This window comes from Cebidichthys violaceus, unplaced genomic scaffold (genome assembly GCF_023349555.1).
Source record: "Cebidichthys violaceus isolate CVI_PGR_0920_01 unplaced genomic scaffold, fCebVio1.0.p SCAF_41, whole genome shotgun sequence".
Lineage (NCBI taxonomy): Eukaryota > Metazoa > Chordata > Actinopteri > Perciformes > Stichaeidae > Cebidichthys > Cebidichthys violaceus.
Window position 1 is genome coordinate 478,387 of NW_027176606.1, and position 20,315 is coordinate 498,701.

At 44.2% G+C, this 20,315-nt stretch overlaps 3 protein-coding genes across 3 annotated transcripts; 1 reads left to right on the forward strand and 2 right to left on the reverse strand.

The window, feature by feature from the left end:
• Positions 1–4,864: 4,864 nt before the first annotated feature.
• On the reverse strand, positions 4,865–7,694 carry nicol1 (NELL2 interacting cell ontogeny regulator 1). Its single transcript, XM_068728238.1, has 4 exons — positions 7,591–7,694; positions 7,237–7,369; positions 6,692–6,780; positions 4,865–5,876 (listed from the first exon to the last, which is right to left on the reverse strand). The coding sequence occupies exons 2-4, from the start codon at positions 7,346–7,348 to the stop codon at positions 5,805–5,807; spliced, it is 273 nt and encodes a 90-aa protein (XP_068584339.1). The 5' UTR covers positions 7,349–7,369; positions 7,591–7,694; the 3' UTR covers positions 4,865–5,804.
• Positions 7,695–8,637: 943 nt separating this feature from the next.
• On the forward strand, positions 8,638–12,963 carry nelfa (negative elongation factor complex member A). Its single transcript, XM_068728186.1, is given in 12 exon segments — positions 8,638–8,847; positions 9,926–10,097; positions 10,294–10,455; positions 10,566–10,586; positions 10,589–10,654; positions 10,805–10,932; positions 11,020–11,083; positions 11,177–11,283; positions 11,397–11,505; positions 11,645–11,973; positions 12,095–12,194; positions 12,682–12,963. Coding segments are annotated over 12 exon segments (1,653 nt in total). The 3' UTR covers positions 12,867–12,963.
• Positions 12,964–13,756: 793 nt separating this feature from the next.
• faah2b (fatty acid amide hydrolase 2b) lies at positions 13,757–19,813 on the reverse strand. Its single transcript, XM_068728184.1, has 11 exons — positions 19,549–19,813; positions 18,687–18,769; positions 18,128–18,264; positions 17,784–17,993; positions 17,510–17,629; positions 17,286–17,421; positions 16,942–17,059; positions 16,734–16,853; positions 15,304–15,415; positions 14,590–14,778; positions 13,757–14,482 (listed from the first exon to the last, which is right to left on the reverse strand). Exons 1-11 carry the CDS (start codon positions 19,741–19,743, stop codon positions 14,307–14,309), a joined length of 1,596 nt encoding a protein of 531 aa, XP_068584285.1. The 5' UTR covers positions 19,744–19,813; the 3' UTR covers positions 13,757–14,306.
• Between the last annotated feature and the right edge of the window lie 502 nt (positions 19,814–20,315).

Here is a 20,315-nt window from a genome sequence, read left to right on the forward strand (position 1 = left end):
AGTCATCACATACTCTGCTCAGCCCGGACATTTTCTCTGCAAAAATGCGTCGAAAAGATGGTTTTCACGCGCGTCAGCACTTGCTCTGCAGCGGATCTCACCATGCCGAGCAGTGGGAAGATGCTCCGGGAGCATGCGCAGTGTTCACTTTTTTTTTGATTGACTCCTGGCAGTGCAGCCTTCAAGTGCTGTCGGTAATGTCACAACCAAGAGAACACAAACGGGAAAGTTGTAAAAAAAAAATAAAAATATGTATTTATAACAATAAAATAATGACATACCAGTCATGCGTAAAAGAGTAGATGCCTTGTGTACTAGCAGCTCTTTGAGTATAATACTCACTCGTACTCTAGTTGCTCAGTGTACACCAGGCAACATGGTTGCTGTATGTCGATGTAGGTTCTTCTCCACATGAACAGACTCGTTGCAGACAGAGCGCCACATATTGTTCTAATAATCTTGAGCGTGACCTCTGACACTTTGAGATTTCCTGAACCTGAGGACTCCCCCCCCCGACCCCCCCGCCTCTAAAGGTCATCATGCCACTGTTTACTCTCCTTCCTCTGCTCCTGAGCACATGTAAAGGACCCCCCTTTCTAGCCCCTCCCCCACCCCATCCACACGTTGCTCACTGTCGTGTTGCATCTTGGTTTTTCCAAAGTTTAGCTGTTGGTGGAAAACCAATCCTAAGCTTTAGTATTGTTGTTGTTGCCGGAGGCAGGATCTTTCCTGGACCCACCTGCTTCAGCAGATCCATCCACCTCCCTGAAAACATATGACAAAAAAAAAGCTTTTTGCACTCAAGTATAATCGGATTTCTAATTTTAATGTAGCGACAAGCTGCCGTATGAGGAAAGAGAGAAATATAAATACTAGAGCTGCCTTTAGAAGTTATGATTTCTGAATATCAATGAGAACGTGGGTGCTTCACAAGTAATGAGGCAAACAATATCAGACGATACCATTTCTAATGCAAGACATATTATTAGATATTACTTTGATTTAAAGAAGTAGATCATTAGACTTAATATTTCTTTGTTTTTGATAATTGCTTCCTACAGACAGAATGTTTTATTTGTGTCCCCGATTATGTTTTACTCATTCAGTTCTTCTTTTATTATCATCCATCACGTGTGTGTGTGTGTGTGTGTGTGTGTGTGTGTGTGTGTGTGTGTGTGTGTGTGTGTGTGTGTGTGTGTGTGTGTGTGTGTGTGTGTGTGTGTGTGTGTGCGTGCGTGCGCGTGCGTGTGCGTGAGAGGTCTGACTCCCTGTCTCCCTCTTGTGGTCGCAGGTCTGAAGCACAAAGCCATACTGGAACCTGAAGTGGTTTGTGACGAAATGGAGGAGTTTGATCTGAGGCAACATTCATGAGGCGTTCTTCTACCACCAGCTATTCCACCAATAAGCTCTCGAGTTCACGGTTAATCATGTTTCTCTCAAGACTCCCCACGTGAAGCAGCAACCCTGACTAACGGGAGGAACTCCCTCTGACCTCGTTGCCGTGAATGATGTCAGCATCAAGACGTCTCATGAATGCGGCCTGTTGTTCAGGGATGAGGAGTTTCATGCTCTTAGGGTGGGAAAGGAGGTTTTAACTCACAGTTTAGATACAGGAAACATGACAAACCATGCGTGGAGTAGTTTTAGGCACCACCGCTGCTACTATCTGGCACAGTTCTTCCTTTTAATACTGTGATAATAAAGGAAGGGACTGTTTAGTGACGAGATTTCGCCAAAGTGGTGGTGTTCACAAAGCAGTACAACCGGCTTCATGAAGAGCAGTTTGCACCCAGTTGTAGTATCTGCACTGAAAGAAGTAGCAGCAGAAGCGTCATTAGGAGTCATGACTTCTGCAGGAGCACTAGACTTAAAGAAACACGGATCGCTCTGAGCGCTGAGGCGAGACTGCTGTGCTTTAAACAAGGAAGAGCGCCGTAATATAGTTAAATAGAATCATGACTTCATCGCTGAATCTTGCTTATTATGCAGTGATTAATACATAACATTGACGACAACCTTCAGGGTCTTTAATAACAAATACATTTACTTTGAAGCTCTACTATTTCTAAATCCTCTCTCTGTCTCTTTTGGGTACATTTTATTATTCCTCTATCAGCGATCGTACGTTCTCTAGCGTCGTCATGTGATCAGTTACCTATAGTGGACCAGCAGAAATATATTCACATCTATAATGAATGTGTTATCACGCGCATCACTTATTCATGGTGCCCTGCTAACATAGGGGCCAATTCTCTGGCGTCCTCTTGTTGCCTCGCGCTAAACAGAGCGGCGGTACGGAGCTGCTGGGCGCTGAATAAAAGCGGTTAGATGTACAGTAGTGTATGTGTAAATATATATATATATATATATATATATATATATATATATATATATATACGAAGGAGAATGAGACTTCTTCCTATGTTCCCTCAAAGTTCCTCAAACTCTGAGACTGGTGTGACTCGCGTTAACGTCTGCAGGGGATTGAGTAAGATGTTCTGAATTAACTTGCGCGTCAGGCGGTTCTGGCCTCCCATTGATTCCTGATAATGGACATCTCCCAGGCCGAGGGGGGAGGGGGGGGGTTTGACGTGTTGATCTCCTCATCAATCCAGTGGTGACTGACTCATGTGGGGTTTGTTTCAGCGTTACTTCCTCATCAGAGGCGTCACCAGCTGGTCGACAGCTTTATTTCTTTCACAGTTTCGTCTCACACCAGCTGCTGCTCTTTGTTTTGTAGCATCTCGTTTGATCGTTTTTTGTTTTTTTTAACGATGACCAAACCGTGTTAAGACTAATCTCTGCTACAGTTTTGCGTTTATTTGCTCGTACTTTACGTTTGATGTCCTTCACAGACACACAAAAGACGGGCAGCTCCGCGTAGAAATCTGAATATCTCGACTGAAAAGAAATAACCGGAACTCAGGATCTGGTTTCCATCACAACTAAATGCTCCGATATCAAGATGTCTGAGAAAGCGCAGGTCTAGATGGCGGCCCTCGGTTTTGCAAAACTCTCGCAGGTTGGTTGAGGTCAGGCATGAGTCTCGGGTGACCATCGAGACATTATCCCAAAATGGATGTTACTTGAGCGATCGGGTGGCCACTTGATGGATTATTTGTCGAAATACCACACAGGCCACACGGGACGATCCCCATCAACAGTTGGCTAATTGGTTGAAGCCTCGGTAAAGGTCATCAATAAATAGTTGAATTAGTTAAAGGTCCTCTATGAAGAGTTCAAACAGTTAACTAGAACTCAACATAGTGTATAAAAGGCCGTCTGCTGGGCCGAATAAGTCCCTACAGTCGGGCGAGGCGAGCGAACTTCTGCGGCAAATGTCAAAGTGAGATAAAAAAAAAAAAAAGAGGAAGAAAATATTGAGGATTCTGCTCGCTTGCCGGAGAATTTCAAACAGCTTGAACGATCCGGTGAGCTTCTCCAGGAGCAGATGAAAGGAACGTGGAAAGGCCTCTGTACCAGTGAGTGAGTGGGAGAGGGAGCGAGGAAGAAAGTGGAGGCTGCTTGACGACAAGGACTCTTCAGAGTGATTCAGCGTATACTTGGTGTCCCGGCATACTCAACCCCCCCTCAGTCGCTCCTTAAAACCAGCAGGAGTCTGGTTGTTTAAAGCTGCCTCAGCAGCAGAACTGGAGCGTCCCGGGTGATCTGGGCTGCGTGTGCGCTGTGCTGCAGTATGAAAGCAGAACACGGTGGAGCCTCTGGGGCTGACATCCCTGCCAGGTCACTGCAGGCGCTCCGGCGGCGGACGTAGCATCTTACAGTATTTCACCCAATCTGCATTTACAGCCATGGGGTGAAGTTGGGAGTGTGGAGAGTGCTGCATTGCTGCGACACAGCTGGCGGCATGCCTTTACTTTGGGCTCCTCCTGCTGGTGCAGATACGGGTATTGCAGGTTTTTTTTTTTATTATTATTACCCCCCCCCTCCATGCTGTAATCCCTGTTGTAAATAAATAAAGAGATGTGTGTGGAAGGGGATGAGGTCAGCTAAAACAGCAAGAACTTAAAACATCACTTATATGTGACTCGCAGCACACACACACACACACACACACACACACACACACACACACACACACACACACACACTCTGCTCTGCAGAATAAATGAAGGGAGAGTTGCTGCTGTTATTCAAGGTGTTGCTCTCACAGAGTGTTGGACACATATTAAAGCATAATCTGTGATGGATATTAACAGCAGAGGGAGCTCTACCATTAGCGTATATTAACCTGCCTTCAATTCCCAAGTTGATCGTAAACTCTTTAAATAACACTTGATACTTGTTTTATTGCACTAAGGTGTTGTTTTCCCCGTCAATTAATCTGTCAAATGGATTTAGTGGATGAATCGTTTAGTATCGAATGTCAAGAAAGAGAGAAATGCCGATGTGACATTTTAAGAGGTTTCGTTTTGGCTCATTTAGCAGAGAGTATTTAACATTTTATGCTTTTTAAAAATAATTGAAATGATGAACTGGAAATCGACTCAGCATAAAAACAGCAACGTTTTTTCAATCATAAGCATTTTAGGTTTTTTATCTGCAACTCACACACTTATATGTCAACATACATGTAAGTTATATGGTTTTAAAGAATATGAATATATTATATTATATATTAATATTATCATTGATAACACATGAGGAAATAAGATCTGTAGCATTGAATCAAAGAAGTAGAGATGTAGACAATTAACAGAAAATGAAACAACTATTGTGATCATCAAATGCTGTTATATCATTTATATAAATATCTTTATCTATATCTATAACCTGCTTCTTTATTCCAGTTCCTGATCTGTGACAAAGATCCCAGCCAGATAAAGTAATAATAAACCGTGCAGATCATTCATTGTTTTTATTGATAGGAACAACATTAAGACAATAGTTGGGGTGTTGTGTGACATATTGTTAACAAAGAACACTGTTCATGAACAAGCAACAATAAGACGAGTATTGTTTCCATCTCCATGTCTCCTGCTGCAGCCAGCATTGCTCTGCTCCCCCTCCGGTTCATTTCATACGATATTTGTTCCACATCTATCTTCTTGCATAACCCTCCGTCAGACACATAAGACCTGTGTACACTTACAGAATCTATACATACAATCTACATTAACAGTAGGTGAACAAAAAGTGCTGTAAATTCATGCTACAGTGCTGTGCTAAATCAAGATCTAAAAACAAAGTTTGGAAATATTGTTTGAATTTTCTTTCTGCTGATTTGTTTACAAAAAACAAAAAAAAATCTTTTACGTTTATCACAAAGAAAATAACTTTCTTTAATAAGTTACCCAACCCCCTTTTTTTTCTTTTTTTTTTTGGGAGAAGAAGCCAGCCTGAAAATCGGTTAAACAATTTAAAACAGTTATTGAAATATTTTGAGCAGTTAAATAAACCCCGTGTGATGCTACAGTTTGATGTGTATAATCGTTGTAAACATTAATCTCATACAACAAGGAGATGTGTCGATGCATTCTACCGTATCTACATTATACAGTCCAATACTAAAAAGTACAAAAAATACTTTATGCTTAAATAGGAGATGGATGAGGAGTGACCCGACTCCCGCGGCGACGAAAACGATCAAACAATCAGTGGTATAAAAGTCGTCTCGGATAAGGCTAAAACAACAATCATCTGATGCATGACTTCAAACCAAAGCGTCACTCGACGGCGATATGAGAGAAAGTAAAATAAAGTGCCTATTGCGTGAATAAGTTAAGATGACGGTCGCTGCACACGAGTAGAGGTTTGGATCGGGGGGGGGGGGGGGGGGGGGATCAGCGCAGTGAGTTGGTGGGCATACAGTCACACAGAGCCCTCCTCTCGGCCCTCAGCACCAGCGTCTCCGTCTGCAACAACAACAACAACAACATGTCACTGCATGCAAACACAAGCTCAACTCAACGCTGCAGTTTATACCGTTCATCCTAATTGTGTCTCTTTTACCGTTTCTGTTTGATTAATTAAACTAAAAGGACCAATAAAGTATGAGGTGATCGTAACTTTTTCTTTTTTTGTTTTTTTGCTCTGCTGGAGGTTGTTGGGGCTTCAAACACTGCAGACACTACGCAAGGCTGTATTTTGGGGGTAATACAGTTATTTGGCTGTTTTTATTTGCAGATAATTCAAATCTGATGATCAGTGAAAGATGATGCAGTAAAATACAGTAAAGATAGCAATGCAACATTATTTACTGACTTTAAAGGTTCATTGTTGACATTGAAACAGTACATTTTTGTTATGTAATATAATAATATTAATCAACAAAGTATCAGGTCTCTATTTCTATAACGATTAGTGGGTTAGTCCATTGCAATGGAGAAACTTATGTTGCTTTTTTTGGTATACTAACAAAATTATGGAAAGTTTAATGTATTATTTGCTAGATACATTAATATAAATAAAGACTAACACTTTGTATACTTGTTAATACTTCATTGTGAAACCTACCACATAAGATCCCATTAAATACCATGTATGTAAAATGACTCCAATAACCAGCCATCACCTTAAAAACCAATTATAAGTTATCATTAATAGAGTTATTGTTCAGACACCCATCGGCTGCTGAATCACGAGCGTTTAACACTGAAACATAGGAGGTGACAAATGTCTCCGACCGAACCGTGAGGAGGGAACGACGGGAGGAGAAGACGTCACCTACCCTGGCATCGAGGTTGAACGCGGTCTTCTTTAGATCCTGCAGAGCCCTCTGCATGAACTCAAATGCATGACAGTCCACGCATGGGCGACCTGGAATAAAGAGACTCACATCAGGTCATTAAGCCGGTGACATTTTGAATGAGTTGCTTTAATTTGTAAAATTATTATTGTGTCATTTCTCTTTTTTTAAATGTGCAAAGTCTTGCTTTAAGTAGCTATTTACGTTGATTTTTGTTCATTTTGACTAGGGAGGGCTACTAATATTTCATTTACATTGTTTGAACCCGGTGGAGATGATAAAATGGGTCTCACAGCAGCAGAGCGGGCCCATTTTCATGTTGTGATACACACACACACACACCAGTTAGGGTGACCTACAATTCCCACTATCTCTGTGGGGACCTGCTATCATTAGACTAGGAACACATCTCTGTGCCTGACAACCCCCCCCCCCCCACACACACACACACACACACACACACAAAAAACACTGCACTGGACATTCAAAAAAAAAAAAATCAAAATGTCACATTTAAATCCACCTACTTTCTGCAGGGATGACAGTCCCAGCGTCCTGATCCGCATCAGCTGCACGGAGACAGAGGAGCTGCACCGCCAGAAGGAGCACCGCTGCCTGGAGATATCCACCGGACGCCATGGTGGTGATGCGGTCAGTTATCTTTTTTTGGAGGAATTAGAAACAAAATGTGCGGGTGTGTGTGTTTAAACACAGCAACGGAAAAATGTCCTAGTCGACCGCAAATCAAAGGAATAACAGAATCCCACAGGCTTTGTTCTGAAAACACTCCCGTTTTAATTGTTAAATATATGCATTTATTTTAAAAACACATTTTAAGGAGGAAAACTACTGTTTATTCTACAAGCTGCATGTCAACCTACCGTGAATCGGTCGATGATATTTTGCCGTACGCGAGATCAGCGCAAGATGCCTACCTAGGATTGTTTAATGTAGTGTAAGGCAGTGCGCATGCGTGTGGCTCGTATAACGTTTGCTTCGGGGGACCAGAGTCAAGACTTCCGGTTTAAACGTTCAAAATAAAGGCCTTGACAAAAGTGAAAGTAAAACAGTCTTTATAGATTTGTAACCAGCTTATTCGCACGTGTGGGAAGGAAATAAGTACATTTTTGTACTTGATGATTTAACATACCAAACATAGGGTCAGTTTATAAAGTATGTGTTGTAGATTAAAGTATCCAACGTTTATAAAGTAGTACACATTTACTCCATGTCTATACTGCTCCTTACATGCTATTACATGAGTAAGTATATATATAACACTATAAGCCTTTCTACATAATATTACTTTTACACTTGGAGTTTTAAATAGCCTCCATTTAGCTCGGCATAATAAATAAAGTAGAAGTTTGTTGTTGTTGGGTTTTTTACAGTTTTTACAATGCAGTATTGCTACTTTCATGAGAGCTGGATACTTCTTTTGATTATGGTTGCATACAATACAATAATACATTGATAAAATATTTGGTAACTGCAGATATTGTAATACTTTTGCCATTTGTATTTTAATTATATCAAAGTAAATACAAATACTGCTACATCTAATGTTCTTTGATGTCTTTCATTTTCTTTTCCGTTGCCACCTATGATAGGTAATGTCTCTAGAAGACATGGTCTCTAAATAAGGCACTAAAGAACAACACAAACTGAATAATATGCATCTTTCTGTCAGCTAATTTACCCACAGTTACATTTGTGAAGTAAAATTCACCCTTCTTTCACTTTGTTAAAAAAAAACATGCAACATATGGACAAACAAAACATAAAATGTGAATTATACCTATTTTTTATTTCATTATGGTTCAATGTTTTCAAATGACCCCGACCTCTGCGTACTGGGCGGGGTCCTGACTGTTGTCTTTAGGTAGCCCGTTAAAATGCCCGAACTAAAAAACACTTCTTTTTCCAAGATGGCGTCGATGAAGGACAGCGACACGGGACTGTGGCTTCACAACAAATTGGGATCCACGGACGAGCTGTGGACGCCTCCCAGCATCGCTTCTCTGCTCACCGTGTCGGTGATAGACAACATACGGCTGTGCTTCTCCAGCTTATCGCCGCCGGTGAAGCTGAAGCTGCTGCTCGGGATGCTGCATCTCCCCCGGCGGACCGTTGACGAGGTGGGTTAGCTTAGCTGTTAGCACGACAGCTAAAGAAGGCTAATAACTCCAAATACAAGAAACACAAAGCCGCTGTTACCGCTGCGACTGGTCCTGACGTTTTTTTACCTCGGTTTCTGGAGAACAGCATCTACACGAATTATATATATGCAGCTACACGACTAACTGCTTGACGTTAACACGCAGACTAGCGCTTTTTTCAGCGGTGGTTTAGACCGGGAAACATTAGCCTCTAGGTTCTCCGACAGACATTATGGTGGGATGGGCACAGCCGAGCTAAGTGACTGAGCTGGAGGGCGGTACCATCATATCTAAAACCCGTCATAATGCACAACTGCTCCCAGTAGACCGCACAGCACTCAACATCTGGGCAATATAAATACACTGTGCAGCACTACAATTACTCTGCCTGTATACATCATATTTTAGTTGTGTATTTCTTACTTTAATACTTATTTATAATACTTGTTTTGACCTTTTTTTTTGTTTTACTATGTCTCTTGTTTCCACTACTTTCAAATATAATATACTGTGTAGTATATCTAGTGGTGGAAGAAGTATTGAGATTATATATCTGTGTGTGTGTGTGTGTGTGTGTGTGTGTGTGTGTGTGTGTGTGTGTGTGTGTGTGTGTGTAAAAGCTCTAGAACCTCATTGTAATTACCAGTAAAAGTTCCACACAGTCCACAAGTGCTAGATGGAAATGTATGTATGATAATAAATAGTGACAGAATGTTCCCTTGTATGTAGTATTTCTGATCATTTACTGTGTTTTGTAGCTGCTCAAAGTGATGCTAATTTAAACTGCTTGACATTAGGGCCGCAAGAAATGTTTGTTTTTCGTTGTTGATTGTTCTGCTTATTAGTCTCTGGACTGTTAATCCTTAAATGTCCAGCACAGAGATCGAGGTGACGCCTTCAACTTGCAAACAACTGAACCTAAAGATCAAAGAATATTAAAGGAAAAGAAGGAAATGGGACAAACATAGTTGGTTAAACAGTAATAATAAGTTGTTCTCAGGCGTTGGTCTCTTTGTTCCTTAAAGTGGGGTCACTACTTGTCCTCTTCTCTCCCCAGATGAAGGAGGCCCTGTCGGAGATCATCCAGCTGGCCACGGTGGATTCAGAGCCGTGGGTGCTGATGGTCGCCGACATCCTCAAGTCCTTCCCAGAGACCGGCTCTCTCAATCTGGACCTGGAGGAGCAGAATCCAAATGTGCAGGATATTCTTGGAGAGCTCAGGGAGAAAGGTGGGGAATGTCATATTGGTTAAGCCATTAATGTATTTTCCTAACATTCAATATACGCTGAACTTGGACATGTCTGGGCTGTGAAGCGAGTGTTAAAGCAGCCACAGACGGAGATATACCGTACTCTGAAGTGATCTGTCCTGTGGTAAATAGCCGCTTAATCTCTCCTCCTCCTCCTCCTCCTCCTCCTCCTCAGTGGGCGAGTGTGAGGCCTCTGCCATGCTTCCTCTGGAGTGCCAGTACCTGAACAAGAGTGCGTTAACCACTCTGGTGGGACCCCTCACACCCCCCGTCAAACATTTCCAGCTGAAGAGGAAGCCCAAGAGTGCGACCCTCAGAGCAGAGCTGCTCCAGAAATGTAAGTTACTACAAACTTCAATTATTACACAAGTTTGACTCTCCCATGGAGGTAGTTGAGTTTCCCCTGAAGTAAAATGCAATTGTTTTTTTGTATCTTTTCTTTTCCAGCCACAGAGACGGCCCAACAGCTTAAAAGACAGCCGGAGTGCCTTTTCACGCCAAAGGGAGAGGATTGGTCAAAAAGATTGACACTACTAGTGAGTTAAAGATCCCACACGTCTGCTCTGTCAGTGCTTTTTAATAAAGTACCGTCATGAACATCGCTTATTCCAGCTGTGGCCAGGAAACGTCGTATTCTAACTTCTGTAGCCATTGCTGAGACGCCGTGTCGATGTTTTGCCTCACAGCTCCTCTCAAGGGGATTCCCAAGGCCCCGTTCCGCAGTCCCACCGCTCCCAGTATATTCAGCCCCCCCAGTAACCGCACGCCTATCGCCCCAGCACGGACGCCCCTGCGTAAAGAGAGGGGGGTCAAGGTAAAATAAATATATACTTGTATGCATCATCTATTTTGTATTTAATTTAAAGTCATTTTAACTTTTGTTTTTTTTTGTCCTTTTCAGCTTTTAGATATTTCCGAGCTGGATATGGTCGGAGCTGGAAGAGAGGCTAAGAGGAGAGAAAGACTTTGGGTAATTATGTTTCCATCAGCCCAAGTTTTAGAGCTCCACCACGAAATGAGTCCGTGTTTAATGTTTTCTTCTGCTTTTTTTTTTTTTTTTTTAGAAACGGAGGCTGTCGAGAAAGCAGCCAAAGAAGAAGCAGCAGCTGCGGCGGTGGTGGAAAACACGACGCCCGACTACGCCGCCGGCCTCGTCTCTGCACAGGTGCTTGACTCCGCGTGTTAAAGCCCCCCCCCCCCCCCCCCTCTCTCTCGCCGTCCCACTCGGCTTTTCTCTGGGTCTATCTTAACGAATGCTGTTTCTTTTTGTTTTTTCAGAAACTCGGGGCTTTGAACGAGAATCCTCTGCCGTCGACGAGCTACCTCCCCGCCACACCCAGCATGGTCCCCTCCTCCTCTTACATTCCCAGCTCCGAGGCCCAACCAGGTTAGACAAAAACCACCACGCTTTGTGTAGATGTTTGGCATGCAGCCAGGGCTGAATGCATTCACGCACGTATTGGTTCAAGGAGGCAGAGAAAACGTCAAACTCACAATGTCTTTCCTTCACCAACCCACTTCCGAAGCGAACGCCGGTGGTTCTGGACGGGACACGCTGCAGTCGGCTCGCCAACCGGAGGAGTCGGCCACGGCGGGCGCCGGCGCCACCGCCACCTTACCGGGCCAGTACAAACAGAGAACGCCCATGTACAACGCAGGCAACACGGCCAACCCCGCGACCCCCACGTCCCCCAGCACGCCGGTCTCCACCCCGGCCAGCAACGGGCCCCCGGCGGCTGCGACGGCCAGCCAGCCGGAGGCCCCCACCCAGCCTCCCAGCACACCTCAGACCCCCACCCCGACACCCACCCCTATGCCGGCACAGCCCCAGCCCAAAAAGAATCTGTCGCTCACGGTAAGATGGGAACTGAGAGCGCCGGGTCGTTGAAGCTCCTCCTCCTCTGTATCACTGGATCTGTGTGTAAGCTCCTCAGTGTTCCTCTCAGCCGGCTGAATATTCTGTTTCTGCTCCTCAGAGAGACCAGATGTACGCGGCCCAGGAGATGTTCAAGACGGCCAACAAGGTCACCAGACCAGAGAAGGCCCTGATCCTGGGCTTCATGGCTGGATCCAGAGGTACAGCAGTAATCTCACTAAGCTGCTCCGAATGTGCAAGCATAAGTAATCCATCTTGTCCCCAGGGATGTTAACAATTAACTGTTTAACCGCTGGTCCTCCTTAAAGTTCAGTCCACCTTAAGTGAGCCTGAGCTGACCCCGTTCACTTTAAACAGCGGGTCAGATTGTGTCCTAGACATTTCAGTTTTATAAGCTCTCGGTTGGACGTCCGCTGCGTGGGTTTAATCTGTTTGAGCGTCGGTTGTCGGTGCGGTTGGACGGCTTGTCGGGCGTTACAACCACCTCCTCCAGGTTAACGGTTAACTCTCGGTTAGCTCACCGGGGGGGCAAGAACCTTAGGAAGAATAGGTATCTAAATTCCCAGTATTCAACCAGTCTGTCGTGGAGTTAAATCATTTAATTCATTAGCATAAACGCTCGACACCGTCATAAACCCGACCCCACAGACCCGGTCGGCCCAATAGTAACCACGTCCTGTCTTGCAGAGAACCCGTGCCCGGAGCAGGGGGACATCATCCAGATCAAGCTGAGCGAGCACACGGAGGTCCTGCCCAAAGCCGACGGCACCGGCAGCACCACCATGCTGGTGGACACCGTCTTCGAAATGAACTACTCCACGGGACAGTGGACCCGCCTCAAGAAATACAAACCCATCACCAACACCTCCTGAGGCGCTCCGTTTCCTCAAAAGAAGAACACACCAAACACCCCAAATTTCTTATCCACTTCAAAAAGAATCCCATGTTTACACGCTTACAAGTATTTGCATTCACATTTGGGCCAAATCGAGCACCCGGCGGTCGAGAAGTCGTCAAGGAGAGAACGATCCTCCCTGTTCCTGCGCCGCCAATCTGCAGGAGTCTTTGAAGAATATTTCTGTACTTTTTTTTTTTTTTTTTTTTGTTCGGTTGTTTCCCTTTTTTTATTGTTTCAGTTTTTAGGTCACCTCCGACCCCCTGAATGATGCTGTGGTCAGACATTTATAAGAGTCTGGTCAGAGGCGTTATCCTCACGGCAGGCACCTTTCAACATTTGTGCTCTGAAGTACAAGCATGTCTAAGAAGAAGAAGAAGAAGAGACGCTCTGTAGCTCTGTATCAACGTCACATTTGCAGTATATCTTCTACCCGTCAGAACAGAATCGTGGTTTGTGACATTTAAAAAAAAAAAAAAAAAGAACAATGACAACAGAGGTGACCAAAAAATAAAAGAAGAAGAAAAAGAAGCGCTGAGAAAATTAGTTCTCAATGCTGACAAGTTGTGTTTGGAGCCCTCTGGTGGATGTTTTCATCCTTTTTTTTCTTTTTTTTTTCCAAAGAAGAGAAGAAAATAAAAGTGACAACAGATTCCAGTGGGATGTTTCTGTCTTACTCACTTTTAGGGAGTTTATCCGGTTCGTCCTCTGTGTGTCTTTTCCCTCCCCTCCATACAGTTACACTGTTTGTTTAGTGACAACTGGTTTAACTTCAGCTCGTAGTTAAACAACAACCATCTTTCCATCCCCCCCCCCCAAAAAAAAGGGTTAACCTGACCTGCTGCAGAAATGAGAGAAAGTATTCACATCTTTTTTTTTTTTTTTTTTTTTAATGAAATTAAACGAGTTGCAGCATAAATCAGACTCCACCATTGATTAACAGCATTCACATTAAAACACAACTAGGCTTGTGTCATTGTGTTGGAACATGTCCCTCTGTTGTTCCTGACAACACTTGATCTCTTGATTAGGTTTAGCTTTAATCTACACCTTCATGTTACAGTGGTGTGTATGGAGTCAGGTAAAAAGTCTAACTAGTTGGAACAGTTGAGTCACTAGCACCGTATTAAGATGTGAACATGATATTCAATCACAGAAAGCCTCGTTTTGTGTCTTTGCTCTATTTCCACTTCTATATAAAATCATTTCTTTAAAGCTTGTGCTCGTGATGCAATCGTCTCTGAACAGAGGAAATTATAAAATGCAATTGGAATAACTCAGTGCAAACATCTCTTCCATCTTCGTGTACTACAGCAAGCAGCAGGTAACAGATCACCTCAGTCCTCCGTCCCAACTGGCTCCAGTCTGGGCATTTGGTAATGCTGTCAGCATGAGGTTTGGTTTTTTGTTTATTTTTTCAGTTGGCCCCGGGGTCCCTCCAGCCTCCGAACGTCTTCTCCAGGTAGAGCGCCACCTCCAGGGTCAGGCGGTCCTGCAGCTTCCCGGCACCGACCTGCACCCCCAGGGGCAGACCCTCCTCGCCCAGACCCAGAGGGCACTGGGTGACCGGCAGCCCGAGGACGTTGATTATAGCTGGAGGTAAGGAAGGAAGGATGAGACTGAAGAGCGCTTTCTTTCACAGCTTAAGTGCACTGAACACTTGAGGAGGTCCGGCCCGTTGAGCTACGGCGAGCACTGACCTGTGTAGGCGCAGTCGCTCGGCCTCAGCAGCGGGTGGTGGTGTCTGGGAGCCACTCGGGGGTGAGACGGGTAGAGAAAAACCCCGTCGGTGCCCAGCAGCTCGTCCAGCTCCTTCTGCAGCTTCTCCTTCTGCTGCATGAGGAAGGCGGAGGGTTTGATACCACGGGTCATCTCCATCAGGGCCAAACCTGAACACACACACACACACACACACACACTTTTCATGGCCAATAGGATTGTCTTCTCATTCTTTATGTTTTATTTCACACGTAACTGAAGCCTATTTTAAAGTTTTACAGTTAGTTTGTGTCCAGATATTAAATTATTATAAATATAAACATATTTTTCAGTTTATAATGTAGTTTTTTTTCATATTGCAAAGTGTTCAATATTAAATAAATTAATAATGAATTAGAAAATAGATAATTACATGAATGAACATGTAAAATATATACGTGAAAATTAAAATAATTAAGAAATTATATTTAAAAACAAAAAAAATCGAAGAATTTCAATATTGTAATACATTATTATTATTGCAAATTATTTCACGTCACTTTATTTAAAAATGAACTGATTTTACAGTGTTCTGGGTGGATTGGACCACAGAAACATTAACAAATGTCCCTTTAAATATTAACAAATGAAGATCGATTAAAAGCAGTTAAAATAAATGACTCCCCCCTCCCCCACCCACCCACCCACCCTCTTACCGATAGCAGCCATGGTATGCTCTGATTTTCCCATCAGCCATTTCAGCAGCTCCCAAAAAGGCCACGCTGGTTGTCCTGGTTCCCCCATCAGCTCAACAAACGGTTTCGGAGGCTGAGGAAAGGAATCATTTTAGATCGGTTCTGTTCTAAAACCAAAGACACGATTTCAGAAGACGAGTCCACACACATGAAGTCATATCCATTAAGGCAAGTTTATGTGTAGCCGTGTGCAAAAAGGGTCACCAGCGTTTGTTTTGTTTGAGGAAACTCTCCTATTTCCTATTCTCCTATTGACAAAACCGAGATGACCTTATTTTATTGAATCGATTTGATCTTTTTCTCCGGTGTCATGGTTTGGAAACCTATCCTTAAAGAACAGAAACTCTCTGCATCACACTGTTTAAGTGGTCTAGCAGGCTGAGTCCCCGGACACCAGACCGTTACAACGGATAACCGGCTCCGTCTTAAAGGACCCTTTGCTCTGGGAGTTTCAGCTTCTTCCTTCCAGACGGAGGCGTGGAACACAGCGGTATGAGAACGGCTTTGTTCCAGCAGCCTTCACTCAGGTGAACAAAATCATAGCAGCAGATGCTATAGAAGCAGCGTTTGTGTACTTTGTAGCCTTGTGTGCTTTCATCGTGTTTGTCTTGTAATGTGTGTGGAGGTGGAGGCCTCGCCCTCCATTGCAAACCAAGTCTACCTACGGGTACAAATCAAAGGAACCTGCACCTGAACCAGCCAGATTACACAAGTCATTGTGTCACTGTAATGTGATAAATCTCACAGGGTTTTCTCAATTGCAGTAATACCAGTGTGTCCATGGACTGATGGACTGACCTTGATGTGGACACTAGCATGCTGTATGTTTCTAATTTCAGTCAGAAGAGTAAAGCAGGTTTGCTCCCGTTTGTGGACGAGACTCCCAACAAATCTGGGCCTGTATTTACCGCCGGGTTAATCTGTAACCGGTAACATTTTATCATATAAGCTTATCGTGTTTTTAAAGTAACTAGTAACTGTAGCTGTCGGATATAGAGATAGAAAGATAGATATATTAAAATAATATAATATTTCAGACCAAGGAACCCAAATAAGAAGGCGGTAATAAAGATTTATCAGATTAACTGAAGGACCCTGCAGAAGTGTGTGTGTGTGTGTGTGTGTGTGTGTGTGTGTGTGTGTGTGTGTGTGTGTGTGTGTGTGTGTGTGTGTGTGTGTGTGAGATGCTGTGCCTGTGCAGCTAAACAGATTAGTGAACCATTTCTTGGCAGCAGACACAATAGGCTCTGTTACACTGGCTGCTTTCTTTCACTGATTAAATAGAGAGCTAGACTTCTCCGTTATCCTTCATTCTACGACTGATGAACAAACACACTGCTCTGTACAGAGACACACACACGTGTGCAAGGACGTGGATCAGGAGGACCTACCTTGCCCTCCTTGTCAGGAAGACCCATGTAGGCGTCCCAGATCTGGAAGCCGTAGCGGAGCTCGGGGAAACGCACTTCTTGGACGTTCACGCCGAGGTCGGCCTCCAGGCGCTCCACCACCTGGAGAACATCACGGCAAGGGTTTTAACTCTTGAGAGAACCGGTCCTGTTACCGACTGAAGACAGTTTGCAGAACTATCGGACGCACCTTCCTCTGAATCCGTAGCAGCTCTTTGCTGACTGGGTACGTCGCTGCAGAGCCGCCATCGTGGGGGATGGTGAAGAACCGCAGCTTCTTTAGGTCAACCTTTGTGTCCAAGGACAACCTGAACACAGATGTGTGAAGAAACACTGCAAATCAAAACGTGGCACCTCAAGCATTTCATCCGTTACTGATATTTTCTAAACGTTCTCTAAAAAGGCACGTGCCTCCTGACGATCGCCGTATTTGCATCTCAACAGTTATTTAAATATTACAGCCGCTATGTCAATAATATAAGCGCACAGGCAAAGAGAACCGTCGGTGTTGCCGCTGCGAACAAGCGCTCTTACATGTGAGCGTTGGGTCCCGCCATGATCCTCAGCATCGGCAGCAGGTCCTCGGCGTAGCGGCACATGGGACCACTGCTGCAGTACTCTTCTTGTCTGCCGGAGAAAGTCGGGTGCTGGTTCTCAATGGACACGACACCTACAGGCGCACAATCGGCCGCGGTGAGGTACGCTGTAGTGATCCATTATAGTAGCGTGCGATACATTTCACATTTAGTTTCTCTCACCGGGTGTGGTTTTGTGGCCGAATATTCCGTTGAAGAAGGAGGGCATGCGGATGCTGCCGCCGATGTCGGAGCCGATGCCGATGACTGCGCCTGCTCCTCCCAGGATGCTGCCCTCCCCGCCTGAGGCCGGGCCGGGGGAAAGAGGACGGAAACGGAGAGGCGGGACAGGTCAGCGGGTGGATCTGCTCCATCTTGGTTCAACTTTTTCCCCCCCACATATTGCAGCAGGACTCCCCCAAAACATGTAGACCGATTTTGATAGACAGTTTCTAACCTGAGCTTCCTCCCGGTGTCCTCTCGAAGTCGTACGGGTTGTTGGTGATGCCGTGGAGGTAGTTGTTGGACTCCCACCACATGCACAGCTCGCTGGTGTTGGTGACGCCCATCGGGATGGCGCCCGCTCGCTTCAGCTGGGCCACCGGAGGGGCGTCGACGGTGGCCACGACTCCTCTCCTGGAGACCAAACCGACGGTGAAGGGCATACCTGCGAGACGGAAATCATAAAATAAAGAGAATCAACAAAGCTGCCTCAAAGCGATACATACAAATGACACTAGTGATTGGATGCATGTGAAGGAAAGAAACTGGCTGACAGGAGAGTAGATTCGTGGGAGTTACCCTGGAGGGCGAAGGACTCCTTGACAGAGAGTGGGACTCCCAGTAAAGGCAGTCGATCCTCCAGCACCTCCTCTCCTCCAGTCTCCTCCTCGATCAGCTTGTCGACCTGCGTCGCCTCCTGGAGGGCGGCGTCGAACCTGTGCGGAGGATTATTTCACCCAATTCTGTTTAACAACCGCTTAAAGAAAAGGCTTCGTTTTAAGATTGTGCATCACAGGGGAAGCATTTGAGTGTTGCCACGTTCTTACCATTTCATTATTAAATATACTTACAAAGTACAGCTTGTCAGTGCAAATATGACAGATGATGGAGTACAGTTTAAAAGTTAAAGATAAGGAACATGTATTAATAAAAGAAACATGGGAGCACAATATGTCTGGAACTCACTATTATTTTATTATCAAGTAATCTGATTCTAGATTCATTGTTTGATTGTCTTTTGTGTATGCATTGTCCTAAAATAGTGGGTTGGAAAAAAAAAAGAGCAACTTTCATATTCAAAAGTTGCAGCTCTATAGCACAATAAAAAGGTATCAGATGACAGAGGATTCCTTCTTGCCTGTCTTTAGTGACGGCGTTCAGGAAAGGGTTGACTTCCTGGATCCTGTCAATGTAAGCTCGCACCACCTCGACACTCGACACCTGCAGAAACACCACAGGTAGACGATACAGGATTAGATACAATTATTACAGCGCATTCCTCCAGGTGAGGTCATGACGAGAGAGGCAAAAAAAAAAAGAGCCTTCATAGTGATAGTGTTACTTGTTAACAAATGTTAAGGCACGGCCGTACAAGTTGGGCTGCTTTTTGCATTATGCATTATTATCCTTTTAATTATTCTGTTTATAATATATAAAACTGAATATATATATAAGAGCATTTTTGCCTAAAAATTACTTGAACGAATCAGCTATCATGAAAGTTCTTGACTAATTGATTAGTTTGTTTTCAGCCCTGCATAAAAACAACCTGTACAATATACTGCAATCAAATGAATTCAATATTTGGGGAAGTTTACTGTAATTAATTTCAATGGTGGGTTAACCCGTCCTCCCTCTCTCTCTCTCTCTCTCTCTCCCTCTCTCTCTCTCTCTCTCTCTCTCTCTCTCTCTCTCTCTCTCTCTCTCTCTCTCTCTCTGTGTGTGTTTAAAGCACATCAGGTCCTACCCTTAACTTTCTACAGACACTGCTGCAGGCACGTTATAGAGCAGCTGTTCACCATCGTGTCCACTTTATAATGTGTATTATAGGAGCAACACTTGTTCTTATTCCACAGGTGCTGCTGTCATATTGGGTGTAATACGGCTAAAAACAAGCTCCGGGGATGTGAGGGATTAAATAATCACGCTGACAAGATCTGACCGTTTATAAGCCAGTTAATCGTCCCGTCCAGCGGCGCCTGTCTGACCCGGGTACACACCTCTTTCCTCCGGATCTTCCTCGCGAGCTGCGTCGCTGACACGGCGAGCAGAGGGTTGGTGACGGCCGGGAGCTTCTTCTTCCTTCCTGACTCTTCTGCTTTCCGGGGGGACAGGAGCCGAAACAGCATGTAGAAGACCCCCATGACCGCCTTGGAGAGCCATACCTGAGCCTTTTCCAGACGGGTCAGCGCCATGGTTCGGAGGTGTCGGTGGTCGCTCGGCTGTGGTCACGCCGGATTGAACTCCTCCCAGCTGACGGCGGTTGATACATAAAGCTGCTACGTCACTCTGACACAGGTTAGCGAGGACAGAACCGGAAGTTCATGTTTTGCCTCTTTTTTTTCTATCTAAACATTTTAAATTTAGTTCCAATTTTTTTGGAAGAAATATTTCTATGACACGTATTGAAAACCCTGCACAATGTTGGCTATATGTCATAATTTATTCAGTAATGAGTTGGCCTCGCATATGTATTGCATTGCTGCTTTGTGTTCTATATTGTTCACAATATGTACTGTTAAATTACAGTACCGAAAAATATAGTACGTCGATCTTGAATTAAGATTTTTATGTATTTATTCACCTATTTATCACTTTTACGAGGATCCAGAATTAACGTTTAATTTGAACTTGTATGCGATACAGTAAGACTTTTAGATACGAGCTTTTATTTTGAAAACAATGACCGGAATAGAGCCTGTATTTTGTCTTGCTTGATGATGATGACGTCCTCCGGGGTATCAAAGTTCATGTTTTATCTCCGGAT

Bases quoted from the DNA above. Each gene is read 5' to 3' on its own strand.
- nicol1 (XM_068728238.1), bottom strand. From the start codon at position 7,348: ATGGCGTCCGGTGGATATCTCCAGGCAGCGGTGCTCCTTCTGGCGGTG. The intron at 6,781-7,236 runs GTAGGTGGATTT...TCTTTATTCCAG, and splicing joins GACTGTCATCCCTGCAGAAA to GTCGCCCATGCGTGGACTGT. The intron at 5,877-6,691 runs GTAGGTGACGTC...TTGTTGTTGCAG, and splicing joins CGTTCAACCTCGATGCCAGG to ACGGAGACGCTGGTGCTGAG.
- faah2b (XM_068728184.1), bottom strand. From the start codon at position 19,743: ATGGCGCTGACCCGTCTGGAAAAGGCTCAGGTATGGCTCTCCAAGGCG. The intron at 18,265-18,686 runs GCAAGAAGGAAT...TCCTCCGCACAG, and splicing joins AACGCCGTCACTAAAGACAG to GTTCGACGCCGCCCTCCAGG. The intron at 16,854-16,941 runs GTGCGTCCGATA...GATGTTCTCCAG, and splicing joins TGCTACGGATTCAGAGGAAG to GTGGTGGAGCGCCTGGAGGC.